Here is a 26,284-nt window from a genome sequence, read left to right as displayed (position 1 = left end):
CCTCATGAAATAATTACTGCAGTCCCCAGTACCTACAACACAACCACCCTAGCGGCACCATATTTCTCATATACCTGCTACCCCAACACCCCTAACTACTTATGGCCTTACTGCCTCCCAACTCTGTCAGGTTATTACCCTGCCTAATGATCTACTCTCTAATACCCCTCCTATGTGCTTGTAAGTGTCCCCTAGACACCATGGACAACCACGCCCACTGCAGCCCTCTAAGGGAATATGCCAGTGGCAGTTGCCCACCCAGGAAGCCAGATTGTAGCCGTACCTTAACCATGGCTACCTCACTGCCTCTCAACTAACATCATACCAACTGTCTTCCTATCAGCCTTTAAACTAACCAGCACAAAACTTACAACCAACACCTTCTGTCAAGAACAAAGCCTCGCACCTGAACAATGAACAATGAATAAACACATTCGCACGGAAACCCACACCTAATATAGCGTGCCAGACTACCACTAGAAATGCTAGACTAGGTTACAGATTTATCAAAAGACATCTCAAGTCTACACCCAACATCTCAGCAACGAACTTCCACAAAACAGACCTGAATAAGGCCAACACAGTAGGCAACCTACATCATCGCCCTAATACTCCAGCCAAAATGATCAACCCCCAATCATCACAGACAAATCCTACCTCCATCCTGAAAGGATGCCTCGACAATGCCTGGTCACTAACAGCCCACGCACTGGATATCAACAACCTAGACCTCCTTGCCCTCACAGAGACATAGCTCCACTCCGCATCAGGTCCCCTCCTATCTCTGGGCATCCCAGACCAATATACTATTATCAGGCCAGGCAGAACGTCCTCCAAAGGTGGTGGTGGTGTAGGCATCAGACAGGCCCCAATCCAAACCCTATCATCAGCTGAACACCTAGCATTCAAACTGCCGCTATCACCCTCGCAAACCATCACAGCCCACTTGATCTACAGAACCCCTGGCCCACTCTCTTCCTTTGAAGAAGACTTATCACTGCTGCTGACAAACAAGGCTAAACCAAGCTCACAAATTCTTCTCCTCAGAGACTTTAACCTTGGCCTTTATGACATCAATGGCAAGAACGCATCAGAGATCAGCAACAGTATAACTGATCTAGGCCTCACTCAAAGACTTGCACAACCCACGCATTCCAAAGGGCGACAATTAGATTGGATCGATGATTGCAACTGCAACATCTCTATCATTTCTAACCACCCTCCCACCTGGACCGACCATCATGCCATCCTCTTCTCCATTCCGAGAGACACCCCTAACCATGAGAAAACCCTAGCCCCCCCCAAGACTAGCAAGAAATACACGAAACATAACAGCCCTCAACTTATTTCCACTTCTACAACCGCTCTTGCAGGCAGACATTGCCCTCGAGCCTACTGAGGACCCTTCTCATCTGGTTAACCTCTACAATACTACAATGCCAAACGCCATCAACAAATTAGCACCTCAAAAGCTTCGTAAAGCCAAACCCACCTTAATACCTGGTTCACCCCACAACTGAGCACATTGCAGAAAAACAAAAGAGCTGCTGAATCCAGCTGGAAAAATGTCCCATCAGCTCTCGATAAAGAAAACTTCCTATCAGCCTCTGCCACCTACAAATCTGCCATTTTCTCAGCCAAATCGAACTCCTATAACAAACGCATTCAAAATGCCAAATCTAATACCAAAGAATTGTTTAACATTCTCAGAGAATTAGAATCACCCACACCTCCTCCAACGACTTACTCTAAGGACGCCACTTGGTGTCAGAGCATCCAAAAGGCACTATCAGACAAAATTGAGCTCCTACAAATAAAAATAAAAAAGCTAACGTAACTAATAACCCGCAAGCACCCACAACAGTTATACCACCTCCTGCCCATCTCGACTTATTAAAATTCGCCTCACTTAGCGTCAAAGAAGTAGAAGAAATAATAGTAAGCCTAAAACTGTCCATATGCATGGGTGACATTTGCCCTGCAACTATCATAAAAGAAACAGTGAAGGAGATAGCCCTGTTTATCACCTCTCTAATCAATGCCTCCTTCAAGTCCAATACTATCCTCACGAACCTCAAGGACGCTTGGTTTATGCCACTCCTCAAGGAACCATCCCTCAATCCCAATAATCCCTCCCACTACAGACCCATCACCACCGTACCCTGCCTTCTGAAGATCAACGACAGAGCAGCCTATTTGCAGATCCAGCACCACCTAGAAAGCAATATCCTGCTAGGGCTACGGCATTCTGGATTTCGACCCAGACACGGCACCAAAACAGCCCGGATAGATTTAGTAACCCAAATTGAGAACATCAAGGACTCGGGCAACCTTGCCATCCTTCTCTTACTAGATCTATCAGCTGTGTTTGACCTGGTCGGCCATAAAACCCTCTGTAATCATCTCTCCTTAGCAGCCCAGTTTTCCAGTGACGCCATCACCTGGATCCAGTCATTCCTGAACAATAGAACAACCAGAGTGTTTGCACCTTCTGCCTCTGCCCCCCCATCGACTGTCACATATCCAACAAGGCTCCTGTGTCTCCCCTACACTCTACAACATAATCACAAAACCTCTTTTTGACAAACTTGACCGACTGGGCATCTCTTACACCAATTACGCTGACGACACACAAATTCTCATACACATCACAGGCAACCACGACACAGACTCACGACGACTCAATGACATTTACCTTATCATCCAAGCTTGGATGGCGCAACACGGGTTCTGCCTTAATGACGACAAGACTGAGCTTCTCCTAGTGGGAACCCAAGCCAGACTCAATAAACTTGACAACAAATGTGACACCTTCAATATTGACGGCAACAACATCAAAGTCTCTAAAGACGTCAAAACGCTACATATGTACATTGACTCCACTATCTCGCTTGGTAAACAAATCAATGCTACTGCATCCACGACTGCTTACAGATGTAAGCTCATCAACGCCTGCAGACCCTTCTGACGACTGCAAACTGCATCACCCTGGCCAGGGCGCTTGTACTAACTAAGCTAGACTACTGCAATGCACTTTACCTAGGCACTAATCAGCACAATGTAAACCAACTACAGATCTATAAAAACAATGCACTAAGAGCAGCTACCAACTTCCCTAGAGAACTGCACATCTCCGAGCTGAGACGCAGTGTTCACTGGCTCTCAATCAACCCAAGAATTAAATTCAAGACTCTCTCCCTCATACACAAATGTATACATACTTCATTAAGACAAACTAGATTGTTCAACTCTAATTACCTCATCATACCAAGGTTCAACCTGCAAAAGCAGGGGGCAAAAGCTTCCCAGTCCTCGCAGCCAAAACTTGGAATGCATTACCTCCTAACATCAGGTTAGAACCCTCCAACCACAAATTCCGCCATGAGGCTAAATCCTGGCTTTGTCTGAACGGAAATTAACCCACTTCATCGCTGGTCTCTACACACTGCTTTATCTGTGAAAACTCATGCATCCACTCATGCATCCAATTGTCTATACTGTATATACTCGGTGTGCTCTGTATTCTCTACGCCTGTAAACTGTGTGAATTACTTTGCCTGTAACTGTAAATATGCACTCTTATATGTACCCAGGAAATGTGCCCAGTTGCCTCAGGGCTTGGCGCACTATGTAAATAAAATACAATACAATACAATACAATGCAGGTCTATGTACTGCTAGGGGAGTCAATCATAGATGAGCAATCCATGGGATGAAGGAATCCATTTTAAGAACACATTTAATTTCTCACCTCTCTGCCATGTTCTTTCTGATGAATGTTCCTCCCATGGATTCCTCATTACCCTCTCAACCTGCCCCATTTGGCAAATAGGTAGTACACCTCATCTGTCCGCCTATCCCTCCATGTCAGAGTGCTAGGGAAAAGGGACTGAACTGAGGCCATGGAGCAAGGCGGCGCCATACATACTCGCCCCAACGTGACAGCCTGAGATACAATATCATATATGAGGAATCTGTGGGAGGAATTCCATCATGAAGAACAATACAGAGAGGAGAGTGATTTGTTCTTCTTGAGTTAATACTTTGGAATGTGTCAAACAACATGATTTGTAGATTATATCTAATTGGGCCGGCTTACCAATTATTTATTTTTAAAATTCTCAAAATTGGGAATTTGTATTCCCAAACTTCATTACCTAATCAAATTCTGTACTTATCTTTTTAAAGCATGTTCCACCTGTCATCTCAAAAATGTCTGCATTAAAGATCAGCATGAGGAGTGTTGGTATTGTCTGTATCCAGACCACAATGTTAACTCCTGTTCCATGTGCCACAATTGTTCAAATAAAACCTTAAAAGACTGTTAAGGAGACTTGTGGCCTGGCTGGATGAAGGGACTGTGGCATCAGTGAGAAGCCATGCCATGCCTCGCTTCGCCATTGCTGGCCCCACGAGCGTGCTTCCTCTTCTAAGAGATCAAGATTCCTCTAGGAGGATTCCTGTGGGAAAATAGTGAGTAAAGGAGATGCCATCCATGCTCGCTCCAAGAGGAAGATGACCTTTCCATCTTGCCTCCAGTATAGTTACTTCATGCAACTCCTTTACATGCATGACCTGTACCTTCACCCACTTTGTGAGGCTCATTACTTCATGTTTTCCACTTTACAAGCAAACACTGGTTTTGGAACTGCAGACACAAGCTATTTCCGTTCCTCCTCAAGGCCTTCTGTTCCACCTATTCACTGTCCTTGCGCCCTATTGCATTGCAGCGGATGCTGAACCAGAAGAGCTTCCAATCAGAGACTCTCCTCCCTATGAAGTTGGGACATTTCACACCATCATGTACAAAGCTAAAATGCTTGACCATCTACTAGAGAACAGAGGAAGGAGGGTTTACACTATCTTTGCTGGGAACAGGTTAGGAAGACTGTGGTATTGCTGTTCTGAACGACATCGTGAGTGCCTGGTGACTGCCCCTGGGTGGTAGCAGTGTGCAGTATAAATCAACATAACATTTAGGTGGATGGCTTCCTCATGATGAAAAACTCATTTACTTCACCTTCAAAAAAGGACCGATTTGACAAAAAATATAGAGCACCTGACACTACCCTCCAATGTCTGTGTACCCAAACAAGTCCTGATTCTCTTGCGTCTGTTGTGCCCCCTAGTAATTCCAGTAGCTCTGATAGTGCACCATTTACACTTATCCTAGCATAGGGGCGTGTGTAGAAAACCCTGACCCATTTAATAAAGTTGGGACCGAACCCATAATTTTGTAGGACCCTGAACAGGAAAGGTCAGTGTCCCATGTGGAAGGCCTTTTGCATATCTAATGAGACTGCCACTGCCTGTAATTCTTCGAGTATTGCTGCCAGAATTTTATGGCAGCGTCTAATATTCGTCGTCGTGGATCTGCCCGTTATGAAACCCGCTTGGTCCTCATGGACCATGTATGGCATCAGTGGCGTTAATCGTGTGGCCAGGATCTTTGCAAAAATCTTAGCGTCCGTATTTACTAATGATAATGGCCTGTATGAGCCGCATTCTTTGGGGGGCTTCCCTGGTTTGAGCACTAGGGTGATAACCGCTTCTCTAGTAGTTTCCGGTAGTTCCCCTTTTTCTAGGGTTTCTGCCCATACGGCGAGCAGTTTTGGGACAAGGAGTTGTGTGAATTCGTTATAGAATTCCTCACTAATGCCATCAGTACCTGGGGCTTTCCCCATTGGGGAGTGCCTTTATGGCTTTGGCTATCTCTGCTTCTGTAATCGGGGTTTCTAGGGCTTCCCTAGTGGCATCTGATAGAAGTGTGGTTGGTGTCTGGGTTAAGTATTGATCTATCTCGTGGTCCTTGGCAGTGCTCTGTGGTGAGTAGAAATGTTTGTAAAAATCAAAGAATGCCCCTCAATATCTGATTGGTCTGTGGTCACAATTCCATCGTTCCCTGTTATACATGGAATACACGTTGGCTCTCGTTCCCCTCGTACCATTCTAGCCAAAAGTCTGCCCGGGCGTTCTTGCTCCCCATATCGCTGCGCTGCTGCAGGCCTATCAAAGTAGCGGATTTCGCAGTAGGCAACTTCTCTGAATTAGTCTATCTTGGTTTTGATGTCCAGCCCCAGCTGCACGGATGGCGCCTCTGCGTACTGATTTTGCATATGGACAATGTCTTTTTTCCGTTGCTCTAGATCCCTGCGGATGTCCCTCAGTACACCAAATTCGGTTGACATTGCAGTGCCTCTGATGTACACCTTAAACGCTTGCCAGAGCACAGCCTGGCTGGACACCAAACCTTCATTAATCTCAAAGTATTCTTGGATATGCTGGGTCAGTAATGTCTTATAGACCAGGTCTTGTAATGCCGCCGGTTTGAACCTCCAGGGGGGCCTGTTTAGTTTAAGTTCCGGTATTTGCAATGTTATCTGAATGGGTGAGTGGTGTGAGTATGTCCTCGGGTAAATGAGTGTTGGTGATCCAGCCTAGTGCTTCGTGGGATACTAGCCATACGTCTATCCTGAAGTGCATAACGGGCACCGAGGAGTAGAATGTGTATGCTCGTTTGAGGCCATTGAACAAATGCCATACGTCCCTAAACCCCAGATCCGTCATGGGGGTAAGTATTTTTTGGGCCACTTTGGTAAGTGTTCTAGGCTGATCCGACGTGCGGTCTAGTTGAATATCTAGAATGGTGTTTATGTCTCCACCAAACACCAGATAAGCCGTGGGGAATTTTGCTAATTTCCCAAACAATGTGGAATAGAAGTCGGGATCAGCCATGTTTGGGCCATATACGTTTAGCAGTAGTACCTCCCTTTCTTGAAGGGTTCCGTGGACCATGACATACCTGCCCTGGGGGTCGCATTCTGTGTTGAGGCATGTAAAGGGAAGGGACTTATGTATCAGGGTTGCTACTCCCCTTGAGCGACTTGAATATGATGTGTAGTAGTGGTGCGTACCCCAGTTACGGGCCATCTTTTCAGCTTGATGTTGAGACAAGTGAGTTTCCTGTAAAAACACTATCTTAGGGCCCAACCTAGTGATGTACGCCATAATTTTTCTTCTTTTTATCGAGAATCCCAGCCCGCGGACATTCCAGCTCAGCATGGTGATAGTCTCTTTATTCATCTTAGCCATCATCCGTGACCTCATTAGGTGATGCGCAACGTGTTCCCTCCCTGCTATGCGTGTGTCTGTACTCTTCTGCAGGACCTGCATGCTTTTAATTGTAACTCCTCCTTCCCAAACTGGTTCCTCAACAAACTTTTCTCATGACCCTCACCCTCCCTCATAGTTACCCAAACTTTAACTATGTCCCCCCTGCCCATCCCCTTTCCCTCCCATGTCTCAGATGTGCACCTGCTACAGGGGGGGTTCTGCTGCGACATCCCAGGCCGGAACGCTTAATGTTTATGCGCTTCTCGGCCAGTCCTGCTTTCTGTTACTCGATCACATATTGAATGGTGGGAGTATATTCGGCACTTGTGGAGATCATGTTGGTAGTGGAAGTGCTCCCAAGAAGGGGTACCTCGCCCCCCCTCTTCATTGTTCTCTTATCGTACTGTGTTACTGTGAACTCTTGATGTTTCAGGCCTCATCCCCATTCACTGGCTGGCTCTTTGGAAGTGGGATATTGGCTTCAAAGAGGCTTGCCGCCTCCTCTGGGAACATAAAGAAGTAGGTCTTGTTTTGGTATTGTAGCCTCAACCTGGCAGGGTAGACCATTGCATAGGGAATGTTGCGCTCACGTAGTAGTTTCTTGACCCCAGTGAATGAGCGACGTTCTTGCTCTACTGCCAGCGTGTAGTCAGGGAATATGCGTATAGTGTTGGCCTCCCATCTTAGTTCTTTTTTTTTCTGGCCGCTTTTAGTACCAAGTCCCTATCTCTAAAGGCCATCATGCGTGCTATGATGGGTCTCGGGAAGGCTCCCGGCTTGGGTTTAGGTGCCAGTGATCTGTGTGCTCACTTTATGAACATTGGCGACCAACCTGGGTCTCCCAAAAGGTCACGTAGAAGTTTCTCTACAGCTTGCTCCATGGGTCCCTTCAATGCTTCTTCTGGAATACCGATTATGCATATGTTGTTGCGTCGGGATCTAGCATCCAAATCCTCACACTTTATTTTGACCGTCCCCAATTCCTTCGCCATCTTCGTCACAGTGCTTTTTAGTGCCTCCAGCGTATCGTCTGTGTTGCTGATTCGGGTCTCGGCTTCCGTGATGCAGCTCGTAGTCTTGTCCAATTGTGTCTTGATGGATGCTACGTTGGCTGTTATACCATCCAGTTTCTCGTTGAGAGAAGTGAATCCCTGCTGCATAGCCGCAAAGACTGCCTGCAGGTCCATTGCGGCAGTCGATGTTGGTGGGAGTGGTTGCGACGTCGGTTCTATTGTCATAGTGGTCTCACTCACTTTCTTTGTCGCTGTGGTGAACTTTTCTATGGTTCCTTTCCCCCTTTTTGGACCTGGGCCCTTGGGCATAGTCTTGTAGTAGCTCTGGGAGTCGGAATTGCACCTGTCCTTCTTTGGGATGGACTGTTGTGTTTTGCCGGGTTTGCGTTGAGTATCTCATGGCTTTCAGCACGTTGGGCGCAATGGGGTGGTTGAGTCAATGAGCCATATTTGCCCGCACCTCTCAAGAAGGATTTATGGCTGCTTCGCTGAGTGGTGTGACTCAAGTTGTAACCACCGTCACAAAGGTTGTGGCTGTGGCGCTCAGGATTCCCACCCAGACCCTTGCGGGTTGTAGACTGTTCACTTTTGGAGATAGCATATGTGTGACCAAGCCCAATTAGTCCAGATTATGATTTATTACGCCCTGTTGAACGCCAGTACGTCTTTCTCTGAGATCTGTCCTGAAAACGTAGCTAAAACATGTCGGGGTGAGAGGGTTGTTACAGTCTTCCCTGCTCCACTGGTGTGAATTTGATTGTTCAGTTTGTAAATGTAATATGTCCGGTCCTGGTGGGGGCGGTCCAGCGCACTTTACAGAGCAGGTTTATCCTTGCGGCATGGGCTGGTGTCGATTCACTGCTTTCTTTCCTGATTACCTTTCCGTTGTTTCCTTGGGTGTTCTCGTGGGGCCACGTGGCCGTCTAGGTGGGGGCCTTTACTATGGATCTTTTGATTTACCACTATGCCGGCAACACGGGGCAGCAGTGCCTTAAGTTCTATGTTGGGGTGTAGTGTGGACGCGGTGCTCAGTGCACCCCTCCTCCTCAGTGTCCGGGCAGCTGCTGTGGCCCCAACACGCAGTCACAGACCTTGTAAACTGATGGCCTATGCTCACGAGCGTGCTAGTGGAGAGTGAACCGTGTCGGCCAGGGGGCCCCAGTTCTCATTAAGTTCGCGCCCCTTCAATGTCACGCATGCCCCCCACGCGTGCTTTTGGACAGTATGCTTGATTCACTGTTTGGGGCCCGCGGGGCAAGGTAGGTGGGGGCGGGCGGACAGGAGTCCTCCTTGGGGAGCGGGATATTTCCTGGTATGGGCCGAGTCATCCGCTGCCTGCCTCCCTCTCTCCTTACCGCAGTCATATGTCTCTTGGCTCACAGGGGGAACCGCAGGTCCTGCCCCAGCGCGGCGATGGTCTCAGTGGGTCAGCAGGCGCTCTACGTGCAACGGAGCGCCCGCGACCGTCTGGCGTGTTGTGCTCTCAGGCATGGAGTCTGGTACGGCTCAGTGAGGGCTCTCGCGGGGCTGGGCTCCTCCTCCCGAGCCGCAGCTGTCCCCGCTGGTCTTAAGCTGATTTTTAGAATGGCCTAACTCCAAAGATAAGGTCCGGACAATGACCACATTTGGTCACTTCATTCTTGAGGTCCCGATGAGTGTCTCTGGCAATTTGCAGGCAGAACCGGGCCAATTTAGCGGAATTATGAGTAGTTTGGCCTGGAATGGCACAGGAGCAGCCATCTTGCCGTGTGCGCAACAGCGCCCCCCACGATAGGCGTTTTTCAAACCAATTGAAGTTCAATAAGCATCCTTGAACAGTGATCGCTTGTGTCCGTTTTACTGTTGGATACCATGCCTTTCTTACAGTTCCCACAATGTTAAGGTTGACTTTTGCGTTCTGTCCATGATGGAGATTTTGCACTCCTGGTGTGCTGTACCTTTGTTGACCACAGTCACAGCCGTAGCCTGTGATAGCCACAGCCTCCTCAATGTCCCTGAATACATTCAAGTACTTGGTGTGCAAAGCGTCTGTGTTGTGGTTGGGGAAGATATCTAGGAAGATCTTGATCAGGGTAGTGTCATTCTACAGCATGGCAATAGTCACAGCTCCACCCGCACTATCGTGTTGCTGCATCAAAAGAAGCTCAAATGGTGCTGGATACGGTCATTCATAATGTCTGAAGAAAATACACACTTCATCGCTAATGACTACCAGACATTTCAGAGGTTGGCGCTAAGCCAAATATTTTGAAATCCATTGGCAGAGTTGAGTTTTATTCTGCACTTCAGCAAATAGCTGGCACACTTGTACGTTGTTGTCTATTGTTTATGGTTGCTGTATTGTTCATCTGGTTAGAGTTACCACACAAAAATAGGCATACCTCATCAATGGATTGCGTCCAGATGGTTTAATGTCTACGTTTTCTACATATAATGTTTTGTTTAGATTATTATCTGTAATGCGATTCAGTTTACCATTTTATTAAGGTGAATTTATTTCCTGGGTTTTGTTGTAGTTTAATATAAAGGGAATAGAATGTTTGCGTCTAGCAATCCAGTGTTATAATTTCTTTGTATAGACTGATATTCAATAGTTACTTGTCTAGCTAGAGATGCCCAGTGATTTAAAAGTATATCTCCAAGTCTGTGATGTGTGTTACATGTTTACTTCCAGGTTTTTCAGACTTTGCATACGACTGGACAGTCTTCAATGGTCCGGGACTGGGTGATGCTCTCTCTCTCCAACTTTACTCAGCGTACTCCAGTTGCCATGGCGATGTGGAGTCTCTCCTGCTTCTTTGTTAGTGCTTCTACCAGTTCCTGGATTTCATCAATGTATCCTTCATAAAATCAAATGGTGTGTGAAAAAGTTAGATTGTGAGCAGACAGGTTGAATATGTAAACATGCAGTGAACTCCTGCCTTGCTTTCGTCATATAGGAAAGTGGCCACTTAGATTGTATTTTTACAGTGGTGTTGAGCAATTTTAAAATGGTGATTATTTATATGAGCAAGCACTTTATAATTTACTGGCAGAGACCTCATCTCCTCTAAACCATGCAATTTTGGTGCATTTTCTGGTAAGTAAAGTCTGAATTCACCTTTGCCTAGATCCTTTGTGCAGAAAAGGGTCATACTGATCCACCCGCGTTGAATTTTGGTGTGATTAGAGACTCTAGAATCCCCATTGAATTATGCCCATTTTTGTTAACCATATTTTTATAACATGTTCTTAACAATCATAAACTAAAATATTTCAAACTGCCCCCTGCCCCCTGGAGGCTATCAGATGTAGTCCGATGTTAAAATGTTCATACCGATCACAAAATGTACAAAATCTGTATTTTATGAGGGTACCATTGAAGTATATAGTCATTCTGAAGCTAATTCAACACATCCTCCAATTTACATTTAAAAGCTGCTTGATCCCTTTGAACCACATGGGTTGCCCATTCCATTGCTATGAAGCTCCATACCTCAGGTAACCAGTCAAATTTCATAGGCCCTTGTTTTTGCTTCCATTTCTGGGCAACCACTAACCATGCTGCTATAAGTAATTACATAAAACTATGCTTCTGACTTTTGGAGAGTGCCTGCTGTGGTGGATCCCATGAAATGCCTTCATCTTTAAGATTATTTCCTGGGTTGATTTTAACCAACTGTTCCTGAATCCCTATCCAAAAAGATCTAATTATCGGGCATTCCCACCAGATATGTCACCAGCCTCCTTCCTTACTGCACCTTCTCCAGCATGGGCCGATATAGTGGGGTACATTGTGGGCATTCTGTTGTGAGTGTAGTGCCATTGGAACATAACTTTGTAACACATTTCTCTTGTTGGAATGGAGCATGTTAATTTGGCTATCACACTCCTAAGTGAGTTCCACTTTTCAGTTGGGATGGGGGTGCCTAACATGATTTCCCATTTTTTAAATATATTTCCACTGTACAATTGTAGTGTCCTCAATAAGTATTTCATATAGACTCGAAAGTATTCTCTTTTTGCCGGAGTGTGTCCTAATGAACTTTTCGAATGGGTCAATGAGCTCACAGCTGCCGCTTTAATCCGCGGGTGGATAACCAGTGTCGTTTTGGTTGTAGCGGAACCTGTCGGTCTGCCTCAACCACATATCCCTTTTACAATCTTCAAACGTTTTAAGGAAGTGATCTTGATACATATCACAAATCTTCGTACACCCCACATCTTTCCAAGCTTTGTAGGCCTTAGGGTTTTAACCAGGGTGGGAATTCAGGGTTTTGAAACAGCAGAAAATACGGGCAGGGGGTTGCCGAGAGACTCGCTCCTTTGTTTGCTCTATCCCACACTTTGGTTACTGTCCCTACTATTTGACTAATTTTAACGTTAAAGGGTCTATAGTCTCGATTCAACCATAGCAACCCGGGGAGTGGGGTGCCCACCTCTGCCCCATCTTGTCTAGTCCATATTTTCTGCCCCATACCCTCAAACCATTCTTTTATGACCCTTAATCGTTATACCTGTAGAAATGCAGAAGTCCCATTCCTCCCCGGTCTCTTGCGGCTGTAAGAGTGGACATCGCTATCCTTGCTAGTTTGTTTTGCTATTAGTATGCTGTGATAAGTTTCGTAAGAGTGCTATAAAGGTTTTTGGGACATGAAGAGGGAGGGATTGGAAATAGTACAAAATTATAGGTAAAATCGCAGTTTTCACCACCTTCAATCTCCCAATCCAGGAGATCGCTAATGGATTCCATTTTAGCAAGTCTTTTTTCACCCTGGCGAGCAGTTGCAGATAGTTGGCCCCATACATTTGTTCTAGCGCTTTAGTAAGAACTACCCCTAGGTGCGTGATACATTTCTCTGCAACCAATAATTGAGTTGGGATCCTTAAGCGTTCCACCGTATCTGGTCTAACTGACAAGTTCAATATTTCCGATTTTGACCTATTAATTTTAAGCCCTGAGACTTTGCAGTACTCCACCAATTCAGTCATCAGCGCTGGTAGGGACGTTTCTGGTTCAGTTACTACTATAAGCATGTCGTCTGCAAATGCCATTATTTTATGTTCTTCGCCGTCATCTTAATTCCCTTTATTTGTTGTACTTCGCTTAACCTAGCTAGAATGGGTTCCAAGTAAATAGCATATAGTAATGGGGTTAGAGGACATCCCTATTTAGTACCCCGTCTTATAGCGACGTTATCAGATAAAGTCCCATTAATGGATATTCTAATCTGTAGGGAACAATCATTTGTGCGCACCATCCGAAGGAATCCTTTGCAAAACCCCATATGTTCCATAGTACGGATCAGAAAGGACCATTTAACTCTGTCTAAACACTTTTTCTGAGTCGAGCGACACCAAAAGTGCTAGCGTTTGGGTTATAGCCGTCTTTTCCAACAGGTGACATACTCGACGATATTATCGTGAGTCTGTCGCAAGGAGCTAAAGCCCGACTGGTCGGGTACTATCAAATTCGGTAGAAGGTCCTTCAGCTGAGTTGCCAATATTTCAGTGTAAATCTTCGCGTCAATGTTCATCAACGCTATTGGTCTGTACGACCCCAGGAGCGATAGGTCCTTACCTGCTTTAGGAAATACCACTAATTTGGCTTCATTCATAGATTTCGTTATCGTGCCCATCGTCCTAAGGACGTTAAACAGTTTAGTAAGATACAGCGTTAATGTTTCACTATATTTAACATAAAAGCGTGTGGGATACCCGTCCGGTCCCGGAGCTTTATTTCTGGATAGGGATTGTATTGCTGCTACTACCTCCTCAACCTGAATGACCTCATCCAGCCTATCCCTCTCCTCCTCGGTAATGTTTAACAGATTAATCTTATTCAGATATTCCTCTTGTTACTCATTTTTTGAATTATCTGTGGTATATAATGCAGTGTAATATTCATTAAACAACCTTTGGATGCCCTTGTTGTCATATAATCGCCTGAGCTCCCTTTCATTTTCAAGATCGTAGGGGACTGAGCTGTATCTCTTAACTGTCTAGTTAGTAATTTATCCACTTTGTTGCCTTTTACGCAGTAATATTGTTTGGTGAATTATTACACCTTTTCCGCTTGTTTTGTACGAAGCGTTTTAAAATTGGCCCTGTGCATGTATCAAAGCCTTTTATGAACGCCTTGAGGTGCTTTTAGCTATCTCCTTTAAAATCTCCCTTATTTTAGCTTCTTATTCCTCCTCCCCCTAACGCTGAATTCTATCTCGATTTGCTTTTAAAGCTATTAAGTACCCCCTTAACACAACCTTAAAGGCGTCCCATACTGTACTCGGGGACACATCATTTGTCACAAAGTAGTCGTCTAATTTATCTTCTATCGTCTTCGCCAGGATAGGGTGACGGGAAATACCAATTCCAAATTCTACCCAGCGCCCCTCCACCCCTATCCGCATTATTAAAGGTGCGTGATCTGAGAGTGAAATGGACCCCAACTCGATAGTTTCAACCTTTCCCATCAAGCGGGTTGAAAGCCACATATAATCAACCCTTGACATTAATAAATGCACATGTGAATAATACGTATAGCCTTGTGTCTGTCCCTTAATTACTCACCACACGTCATGTAGGGTCAGGGTTGTGAAGTTTTAAGCGCTTTGGTTGGCGCGAGTATGTTCCAGGACGCAGAGGAGCTCATATCTAATTTGCATGGCCAAGGCCATGTTAAAATCTGTAGTTAATATAATGTCTCCTTTGTCAAAATCTTCTAGTTGAGATAGCGCATCCCTCAAAAAGCGGTCTTGACCTTTATTCGTGGCATATAGTGACGCTGGTGTATATATATAGGTCCGTAATTTTATATTGAGGAAGAATATTTGTCCCGCTGAGTCAGCTTTACTACCAAGGATATCCACTGCTAATTTGTTGCTTTTTGCAATCAGAACTCCTGCTCTTTTATCCTGCCCATTTGCCTGAAACAGCTGCGAGTAGCCCCTTATTTTAAGCTTCCCGTTATCTCTTTTTCTTATATGTGTTTCTTGAAATGTCAATATATTGGGATTCACCTCCTTCAGCGATCCCTCTATTTTTTCATTTTGACCGGGGAGTTCATACCTCATTGTTATATATTTTTATATCCTTCATTTTAATTCTGTGGTCCCACACAGTTCACTATTCTTTTCACCCCTGTTCTTTCTTCGTGTTTTGTCTGACCCCACATAGTGTGATCGCTCCTGCTCGATAGATCACCCCCAAGATCCCCAACCAAACAAACCCAAACTCCCCTTTTTCCCCCTCTCCTTCCCCCAACTTTTCCCCCATTCTCTGGGTGGGGGCCAAAGTTCCTAAGCTCACTCAAAGCCATTGGAAATCTAAGCTACCCATGGATTTATCGTGGGGATTCCAAGCCACCACCACCACCTGGTGGACCCCTAGCACCTCTATCTTACTTGCGTGCAAATGCAATTTCTACTGTTTCGTTAGAGCGCTCATGCTCCGGATCAGTTCCATCTTTTAGAGTCCGCCTTATTCTCCCAATTTGCTCAGTTGCCTAGGGGAGCAAACTCATTTTCCAGACTCTGTCACCTCTTGTAGCCGTCTTCTATACCCAGGGTTTCTGGTTGTTCCTCTTTCGCCAGTTCATCCTCCTGTCTATTCCTGAAGGCATATCTTCTTCCTCCTGGATCTGTAGAATGTGCATTCGTTCTTCACATGTGGTAATCCGATGTTTGTATTCCCACTTGAAGAGTAGTCCAAACAGAAATGTAAATTTATATTTATCCTGTTTTTGTATTAGGAATCATACTCCCAGGCTCATAGCTCTTCTTTTTTGTAGCGTGGATTGTGCTAGATCTTGATACAGTTGTATTTCAAAGCAGTTTATTTTCATCAGACCCGAGTTCCTTGCTTCACGTAGAATTATTTCCTTCTGAGCATATGAGGTAATAGCCACCAGTACATCTCTGGGTCTAGCTCCTGGATCCATTAGTTTCAGGCCTACCTTATATATCCGGTCTAAGCCAATATTTTGCTCCTCTGCCCCCAGGACAAAGTCTGCGAACATTTGTTGTACTGTAGTTTTTAAATCCTCCAGCCATGGTTTTGATCCGTATGTTGGATCTACGGGAACGTTTTTCTAGATCTTCCGTTTGGATTTCCAAATTATGAGTTAGTCTTAGAGAGGTTTTCCAGGATTTATCATTTTTTCTAGTACCGTCTGACATTTCTTGAAGAGCCCTTTCCGTTATGTCTTCCTGCACCTCCAATTTAGCTACGTCGACCTTCACTTCCTGTAGAGATTGTTTCAGCTCTAATTTTAATTGGGTGAATTGTGCTTGAAATGTCTCCATGAAGTGTTTCTGTGAAGCAAATTTGGAAGTCTTCTTTTTGCATTGACGTCTTCCCTGCTTCCCCACTTGGCTGTCGTTGCTTCTCAGGCTCATCCTTTCCTCCAGGGGCTTTGAAGGTGTCCCGAGGGACCACCATTTTTTGATACTGCTGTCTTTGCTTTTCTTTAGATTTTTCAACCCCTCTGCTGGTGCCTTCCCTCTGTTTTTGAACATGGATATATAAGACCTAGGCTCCACCCGTCATATACTTGTGGGACTCGCTTTAATTAACGGCTCACTTATGTAAGTATTGTAATATCTGGTAAGCTGTAGCTGTGCTCTTCCCTCCCGATTGTTCCCCTAGAACAGTCTTTTGCCCTCCCTGGGATTGTATACCTAGTTTTACTCAGGGCCCTCCAATTGTCCACAGTTCTGTACTCTGCATGCAAAAGCCTTATTATATTAGCGGTTCACTCGGGTGCCCCACAGATCTTTACCAGCCCACTCTTCCCTGGGAGGTGGTTTTACGATCCCAGGGTTTAATACTTATGCTTCCTGCCGTCTTCCATTTTCGGGGAGCTTGCCCAAGCTTTTGTAGTCCAGTATTTCCTTTCTCTGCCAATGGGGATCCCTGGTTCTTCCTATTTGTCCTCAATGTGTTATAATCAATCCTCAAGCTTCCCAGTGTCCAAATATAGAATAGAGACTGTCTGCTCTTTTCCAGTTTTGTTTTATGTGTAGCTGTTAAATCAGGTGGGGATTCCATTAGTAGTCCTTGACTGCACCACTGCTCTACTTCCGTCGCTAAAATCCTCTGATCAGAGCTATCTAGCAGCAATGTCTACCTGATCCTCAAACGGGGTTAATAATATCACTATGTGTGCATAAATTGCTTGCTCCTCCTCCCCTCGATCCACACAAGTGTTCCTCACCGCCACTTCTGTTGAACCGCAATCCCACATTTGATTTTCACCCTGGGGGATCTATCCGATGCCGCACACAGGGTGGGGGGATCCACTGTAGCTCCTTCGCTTCCCAACTCCCACTTCACTTGGATCCTTCTCGTGCGCTTCACTGGGGCGGGTCCAGCCACAGCTCTGTATGAGCGCCGCTCTCGTCATGCAAGCGGGATGGAGGGCTCACCTTTTTTCACTTGCTATGCAGGTCCAGGGCAGGATCATCCCTTTTCTTCAATTGGCTCTGCGATTTACTTTGCTTGTATTATTATCTGTACCAAAGGGGAAGGAGCAGCTTACGCACATCCCGTTCCGTCAGTGGCCATTTGGGAATTCACTCGTGCCTGTTTTTTACACCTGTAAAAACCAGGTGGAATCCATTGGGATGTATGCAAATGCTATCTTCAGTGGATAGACATTTTCCACAAGATGGCAGTTACAATCGTTTTAGGGATCGGTTGTACAGTAATTTGTGCTACAAATTCCAGGACTGCTTGAATTTCCATGTACACACTACAGCCCATCATTAAAACAATCCAAATTGCACAGAGAAAACTGCTTCTTTAAACGTTTCAAGTGTATGTGGGTCCCCTCTAGGCAGTGCCCAGGTCATTTCAAAATTATCTGCATTGTGATTTCCAGACTTCATAAAAAAGCAGCTGCATCTCATGTGCTAAGATGTCTGATTCATATGTTGAATCATCTTGTTAGCCTGTTGGCAGGTTGTAGAAGAACTGTCTTTACCCTTTTGGAATTGCTGTCTGCAGCACTGGACGCAATACAATTGTACTCCTGCATCCCGCCTTTCTCCATATTGAGCGTCCCTGCATAGGAGCATGTCTGGACCCTATTTGTTCGCAAAAAAACACATTTCCTTTTTAAACTGAAGACATACTAGGTGGACGTGACCATGTTCACCTAGCCCTGCCGTCTGTGCCTCACCTCAGGCCTTTTCCACACAGACTGGATCGGACCTTCCTCGCTTGTACACGTGGATTAATTATTTTTCTATAACGTGTTTATGTTTTCCCAGAAATATACTTTTCTTTTTCTTAAATCTCACTGGCATCCGGTGCCTTACTTTCCCCGGGACATGTGAAGGCTCCTTTCCTGACTCAGACCCCAATGCACTCTCTCCTGTGTGTCTGGGTTCCGATAACCGGTGGGACGGCTGCAGGGCATGCAATGCCTTCACGCCTTGTTAACTGAACGACCGATTATCCATGTGGCAGGAGATCTTTTCGAGGTCACTGCCGGACCACCTGAAGGAATTTGTACGCCGGATGTCAAGCCCCGATTAGGTAAGAACGTTTTTTCCCAGAGCACCCCCATAAGGGATACGCCTTTTTGAGGAGTTCACTGGGTGGGAGGGGTCTGTCATATCCTTCCACCGGTTCTTGTTCCAAGGCACACGTGGCCAAGGGGTGCACTTACCTTACGAGAATTGGAACCCAGGGGCAATACAGCTTTATAACCAGGGTAACTCCTGAGGGGCTTCACTGCTCTGTTACCGGGCATTGACCTGAGGGGGCACCTTCACACACTCAGACTACCAGGTCCCGGGCCGAGGGTGGCAAACCTACGGGTATATATCAAGGTCTCCAGAAGAACAAAGCCTTCACTTGAGGACCAACAATGGCCTGTAGAATGAGGCTCTGCGCCAAGCCAAGTTCTCCTACAAATTCCTATGGAGAATCCATAATACAAAATGGCTGCTAGCTGCGATAATGCAGTGACCGCTGCACCAGAGACGGAAGCCCATTCCTGAGGCGGTTCTTTACTGTCCGATGATGGAACAACCAGCTAACGGGGCCAAGACAGAACCTACACTACAGTTTCCACCAAGACAGGATTTGAACCCCAGGGTGGAAAGATCATCGGCCTCTGCTAAATCAGTCCCCTCGGACAACACAGGGAAGAAGATGGGCCCCATGGGGAAGAGAGTCATCTACATAGCGGCATCCACGATCAAGGTGGCTAATGCTCTGGCTATCTTGTCCCGATATGACTGGGAGCTATGGTACAAGCTGGGTCCTATCCTGGAATTCCTCCATGACGACAAGAAAACTGAGGCTCTCGCCCTCTTTCAGGAAGGGGAGTTGCCGTTGGACCATGCCATTACGGTGGCAGTGGACATCACTGACATGGGCTTCCTCTGCAGGGACGGTTCAAGGCCACAATCTTTTGCCGGGATGTTTATGCAAGGGTGCTGGACATGTCTTTCGACCGCGTAAATCTTTTCGGGAAGGTGGTCGACGAATCCCTTCAAGCCATGAAGACGGATACAGAGACGGCATGTTAGTGTGGCACTCTGCAGCAGTATCACTCATTGTCTTTTCGCTCCTCCAGAGGAAAATTGAGCAGATCATCCAAGGGATACTCCATGTCATACAGGTAACTTCCCCGATCCTCCACGCAGGAAGCCTACATCGGTTGCTCCCAGGTCTACGCTAGCGGAGGTCAGAGTCGCCGTCGTCCACAGGGTAGGGTGCCTTTGCCCAAGCAAGCCTGAACCGGCCAAGACGCCAGGCCCCGACTCGTGCACCCCAGTCGGAAGCCGGCTGACGAGGTTCGTCAGTGAGTGGAAGAAGATCACCACCGACAGATGGGTGCTGGACGCTCGTGCCCAGGGACATACCTTGGAGTGCCAACGCAGGTGCCCTCATATTCGACCATTTTCACATCATAAGAAGCACTTCCCTCAGCTCCTGGAAGAGGTGCGAGCCAGGTTACGGAAAGGGGCGATAGAGCTCGTTCCCCAACGGCTCTGGGACTCCGCAGTCTATTCCAGATACTTTCTGGTCAGAAAGAAGACCTGGGTAGGGGGTGGAGACCCTAGACCTGTGCTGTCTAAAAAAGTACTTGAAATCCCAAAAATTCTGGATGGTCACATTGCAACACGTCCTGAGCCAACTGGAGGAAGGGTATTTCTTGAAGTCGTTGGACCTAGAGGACGTGTACTTCCATGTCCCCATTTGCATGAACCATTAGAAGTTCCTATGGTTCGTGGTACAAGGCCAACCCTACCAGTTCAAGGCCTTACCTTTTGGCTTAAAGTCGGCACCAAAGGTGTTCACAAAATGCCTGGCCCCGTTGGCGGCCCGCCTACGTCTGCAGGGCGGGCACGTATACCCGTACCTGGACGATTGGCTGATACAAGCCCGCTCCTGGGAACTAACTGACGAGCACACAAAGGAGACCATCCGGCTCCTGACGGAACTGGGGTTCTCGGTGAATCCTGCTTAATGCCATCGCACAACGCACTGTTACTCGGCGTCAGACACAACACAGTGGCTTTCTTGGGATCCGCATCGGATGAGAGGCTAGCAGCCATTCAAGGGAAGGTACAGCGGCTGTCTATGAAGACTGCCACGGTTCGGGCCATCAAGTCTTTGCTGGGCATGATGTCATCCTGCATCTACCTTGTCCGTCTCTGCAGGTTGCATATGTGACCCCTACAGGAATTCTTGGATGCACATTGGATACAAGTGTCCGGGAATTTTGCGGACAAGGTCTCCCACAACGAGGAGTTCCGGCGGGCAATAGAGTGGTGGGGGGAGTACGCTCCCACATCAGCCAGGGAACGGGATTTCAAACCTTGCCATACCAGGAGGCGGTCACCATGGACGCCTCTCTGGAAGGTTGGGGAGCTCACATTGCATGTCTGCACACCAGAGGTCTGGGGCTTGCGGAGGAGAAGGATCTGCACATCAACATCCTGGAGTTACGGGCAGTGTTCTGGACCCTCAAGTCTTTCCTACCGTCTCTGAGAGGCAGGGTGGTGAGGATCTTCATGGACAACACCACCACCATGTTCTACTTCAGTAAGCAGGGAGGCACTTGATCGGTAGCGCTCTCCATGGAAGCTCAGGACTTGTGGCATTGGGCCATCGGACAGGGGATGTTCCTCATCCCATTCCACCTGGCTGGCGTCAAGAACACCATCCTCAACTCCCTTATCAGGGCAGACCTCCGATCAATCTTTTTGCCACAGTGGCGAACGCAATATGCCAGACGTTTGTCAGCAGAATCCACCAACTGAGGAGCATGGGGGTTGCATTCTCCTTCCTGTGGGAAGGTCTGTTTCTGTACACCTTTCCCCCGTTTCCTCTCCTGCTATGTGTGATCAACACACTCTGACAGTGTCGCTTCAAGATGATATTCATCGCCCCAGCCGGGCCGAGGCAGATTTGGTATCCAGACCTACTCAGCCTGTCAGTGTCGCCTCCAGTCAAGTTGCCGGTACTTCCAGATCTGCTGACCAAGGAGGGAATGGCGCAATCCTTCATCACGACCCAGGATCTCTGAACCCTAAGTCATGGCTCCTGCAGCCTTAGATTTTGGCGTTTGTGAGCTGCCAGCAGACTGCAAGGAGGTCCACGCCAAAGCCAGGTCATCGTCGACTCTAAAGTGCTATGGCCATAAGTGGAAGCGTTTTGCTACATGGTGCCGGGTGTAGAAGATTGCCCCTCTGAGGTTTACGTCCCCACAGATTCTTCCATACTTGCTTTCCTTTGCAAAAGCTGGTCTGGCTCACACATCCATCAAGGTACACCTGGCGGCCATCTCACGCTACACCAGATCCCCAGAAGATCCTTGCTGTGGTCCCACAGACTCGTCAAGGAGTTTCTCAAGGTTTTTTTTCGATCTTTTCCTCCAGTAAAGGCGCCTGCCCTGGCATGGGAACTCAACGTGGTCCTAACAAGACTCATGGGGGCACTTTTCGAACCTATGCATCAAGCCCCATTCAAGTTTTTCTTGTGGAAGATCGCATTCCTTGTGGCCGTCACCGCAGCCAGATGTGTGGGTGAGATCGGGTTCCCATCCTGCAAGCAGCCGTAACTGACTTTCCACAAATCAACGGTGGTACTGCTTACGAAACCCACTTTCATGCCGAAATTTCAGTCTGAATTCCACCTCAACAAACCAGCAGAGATGGCCTTGCGTTTACTGGACATTGCTCGTTCCTTGAAGTTCTACGTGGCACGCAAAAAGAGTTTTGGGAAGACTTCTCAATTGTTTGTGAACTTTAAACCTGTGAATCATGGGAAGGCATTTTCCATGGCTTCCATCTCATGATGGCTCTACGGCTGCATCATGCACTGTCATCGGCAGGCGAACCGGCCTCTGCTGGGCCGTCCGAGAGCCCACACCACCAGAGCGATCGATGCAATGACGCCGTTCCTTTCTGATGTGCCCATGCCTGACATCTGCAGGGCTGCAATGTGGAGGTCCACGCATGCCTTGTTTAAGTTACTTACATATAACTGTTTTTCTCCAGCGTGGGTCTGGCATGGAGTCACATGCAAAACCTCCCTCCGGTCCCATTACGTGCTTGCCAAATCTGATGACGGGGCTTAGGAAGAGGACTCGTATTGGATGGAGGCAGTAGGACCCAGACGACGGGGAATATTCATGAGCATGTGAATCTATGCCAGGCCGATGCTGGAGAACAATAGTTACAGGTAAGTAACTTAAACTATTCCTAAACTTTGGGGAATCTGACAGTCACATGCTTTACACATTTTACTGGTAAAAATATTAAATGGGAGTGGTGCAAGGACACAACTTTGGCATAATCCACGTTTAATATTAAAAGAATAGGTAAATAGATCTTTAGTGCTACGGCAGACTTGAGGAAAGGTATATTTTCATGAAGCAACAGCAATGTATTTTATATGCTAAGCGCGGATGTCCAATAGAGAAAGTAGTTAGGCTGCCAGTCTTTTACCTAACACTGTATCCTTCTAAGGAAGAGGAGCATTTCCATCGGCTGAATCCCAAAAGAGACTTGAGTTTCTAGTCGCAAGGACTTCAGAATTTCGAAATTCTGATCAACTATTCGTGGCCTACTCTTGCCCGTAAAGGTCTAGCGGTAACGAAGCAGACACTATCCCGGTGGATTATATTGTGCATTGCAGAGTGCTATCAGTCTGCAGGCCGGGAACTGCCTCCTGGCATCAGGGCACACTCAACCAGCGGGCTCTATGCGTCGACTGCTTTGCAAAGGGGGTCCCGGTTAGGGATATTTGCTGTGCGGCTACGTGGTCCCACTACATACTCTTACCAGACACTACAGTCTGGACATCGCCCGTGGGGCTGATAGTTATTTTGGCAGGGTGGTGCTTCAAAATCTGCTACTGTGACTTTTTGGCCCGACTCCTAGGTTTCCACTGCTTGAGGAGTCCCTCTCACCCTTGATGAGTCAAAGGAATCCTCAGAGGTTCTTGAGCCTATTAAGGAAGCAGCAAGTGGTGGCAAAGTGGTCTATGGTGGAGTATTGTTTCTTGCTCTATTGCTGGAGGAGTGGCTATTCAACAGACTTGCAGTGATAGTCCTTAAAAACCCAAGTAAAGCTGCGGCACGCGGAGCGGCTAAGTGGTGGTCTATGGTGGTCCATGAGAGTCGTGGACGGAGTGGGCCGGACCCGCTGGTGAGAGCCAACCTATTGAGGCAGTGAATAGCGGTGAGTAGTAGCAGAGCGTTAAGGCAACTGCAGGGCTGCGCTCTTTGAGCCTTTGACAACATACTTTTTGTAAGTATGAAACAGAACAGGCAAGAACAACTTAACCTGTAAATAGAAGACACTACTAACATGCATCATAACCTCAGAGAAGTGAATGAAGGAATCCGACTGATGTCACCAACTTTGTCAGCCTTAAATATGGTACAGAGTTCCTTTGTGACCCTGTACGACAACATCTGGGACGCGGTGCAGGTATATTCCATCATGTTGGCGAATATCAGTGCAAAGGTTGACAAATTATGCTGCAATACCCACTGTAGGGGACCACACAGGATGCGGGTGAAGAATCCTGTGTTTGCGTGCCTACCAAATAAACATCCCCACCACAGATCCCTTGCAGCATGGAAGAGGTTGACGAAGTTGCAGTGAGCACTAGACTTGAAAAACCCATTAACAAAACATTGAGTCAAGACAATTCCTTGGTGTGTAATGCTGCACCCCAATTGGTGGAAAGTAACCTACCCAAAGCACTACCTAAAAAGATTAAAGGTTCTACAAATGGACGGGGAGGATCAAGGAAATCAAAAAACCTAAAAAGCTGTAAAACAAAGAATGTATTGACACAAACTTTCTTTCGGAAACAGTCTTTAGTAGCCTTTAAGAGAACTGCAAAGGACGAAAGATCAGGAGGAAATGAAGATGAACAGACAGTATCCGGACCAGACCAGTCAACGACTAAGGAAGCATCTCCAGTAGAACATAATATGGTGCTAAATGCATCCCCAAAGGGAACAAAACAGAAGACGGAAGACGCTTCACGGGCAGCACCCGCGCTGAAGCAAGGCACGAAGCCTGCACATGTTGAAATCATGAGAGAGAGACATGATCAAGACTTTATCGGCAATACCCAAACAAGCATGACTGCCTCTATGTGGACCCAAACAGGTCCCCTTTGGGGTTTGAACGGTCCAAGAAGTCGCTCTCCTCCCATACCGAAAGCACCGGCCAAGGTCGAGTTGTTCAAAGGACAGAATAACATGGGACAGAGGGTAGGAAATGGTAGTGTGAAGGGACTTTCTGACACTGTATATAATGTAGGTATGCAGAACAAAGAGTTAGATGAAGAATGGTCAGAAAGGTATAATGCTAGCATGTAGACATAGAGTGGGAGGATCAAAGGCAGTTGCCTCAGGCTGAGATGAGGAGATAACGAGACGTTGATAGGGATAACCAAAGATTATGGAATTAACTAGTTGTGCGAGGAAAGAGATAGTCGCCATACGACTTGGTAAGGTCCTCCAGAAAAACATGAAAGCAGGTGGTCGGAATGAATCAGAAGGCAATCTATGAAAGTAATGAGATTACCTGCCAAGAGGCCAAAGAAGGGTAGACACATCAGAAGGAAAACCCCAAACACAAAGATCTCTTAGTACAAATAGATCAACGAATGAAGGTGATCTCCTAAAACAAATGTACAAACCTTTTGAGGTGGCCTGGGTTAACAGGCACAGCTCAGAGGTTCATTAATTACAACAGTCGCATAGAAAAGATGAGTGGGGACAGGAGAGAAGGGTGACGAAGAAAAGAAATACCACACGTGTACCGAACTTAATGCAGAAAGAGATGATTGAGAATTATCAGGGTAATGGGGAATACCCATTAACGCCCAACCCTTGATCCGGCGCTAATAGCGGCGGACCGGGTGGTGGTAACGCTATTAGCTCAGGCAGTATCCCGGCGGCTTTACCACCGGGATACCGCCCAACCCGTGATGAGGTCCTAAGTCTGAGAACAATTTGCACAAGAGACCTAGTGCAAGTTGAGTTTCCGGACAAAACAGACTTCAACTGTTCGGTCATGCATGTTAGGCAGAAACCTGTGCAGTTCCCTCTGTGACCACTGCAAAAGATTTAAGACTACAGGTGTTTGGCAGTAAACCCACTTGGTAGCAGTCTGTACCACACAGATTCACTTGGTAGCTGTGGCTGAGCAGTCAGACTTCCCTCAACAAGAGTTAGGCAGTACACAGAGTATTCACAATAGGTCAAAAGAACACAGTAGAACAAGCAAACACTGACCAGAGCTTGGTGTAAAAGAGATATAAGTATTTATTTAAAACCACATCTAATAAAACACACAGGCACTAATATTATGCAGTTCAAAAACACGGTCACTAAAAGATATACACTCCCTTCAACGATTAGTTAGACAAGTCTAAAGTAAAGCAACACTTATTTTCAGACAGCGGTGAACGCTTAACGAAGATGGCACTCCAATTGGTTTACAAGGGAGAGAAAGGCAGAGCACCGATAGAAACAGATCCCAACACTTTCAGAAGAACACAGTAGGAGAAGAAGGCAGGTTAAAAGCGTAAAGTCAAAGTTAACAAGGCAGGACCCACTTTAAGAGGCTCTGGTCGAAATGTGTCCAAGGTCACACGGTTCAAAGTGCCCAAAAGTCTCGAAATCAGTTCAG

General features: G+C 46.6%; 1 protein-coding gene across 4 annotated transcripts in view; it reads left to right on the top strand.

Annotated features, from left to right (window-relative positions):
* The window catches only part of HTT (huntingtin), a 2,905,635-nt gene that overhangs the window by 2,865,591 nt on the left and 13,760 nt on the right, over nt 1-26,284 (top strand). For all 4 annotated transcript variants that reach the window (XM_069632055.1, XM_069632053.1, XM_069632052.1 and 1 more), the window contains one exon: nt 10,801-10,961. In XM_069632055.1, the coding sequence (XP_069488156.1) occupies nt 10,801-10,961 (161 nt within the window). The remainder of the gene's footprint in view (nt 1-10,800; nt 10,962-26,284) is intronic.

Source organism: Ambystoma mexicanum, chromosome 6q, assembly GCF_040938575.1.
Source record: "Ambystoma mexicanum isolate Mex_15411 chromosome 6q, UKY_AmexF1_1, whole genome shotgun sequence".
Taxonomy (NCBI): Eukaryota; Metazoa; Chordata; class Amphibia; order Caudata; family Ambystomatidae; genus Ambystoma; species Ambystoma mexicanum.
This window is presented reverse-complemented; position numbering and strand designations above follow the sequence as displayed.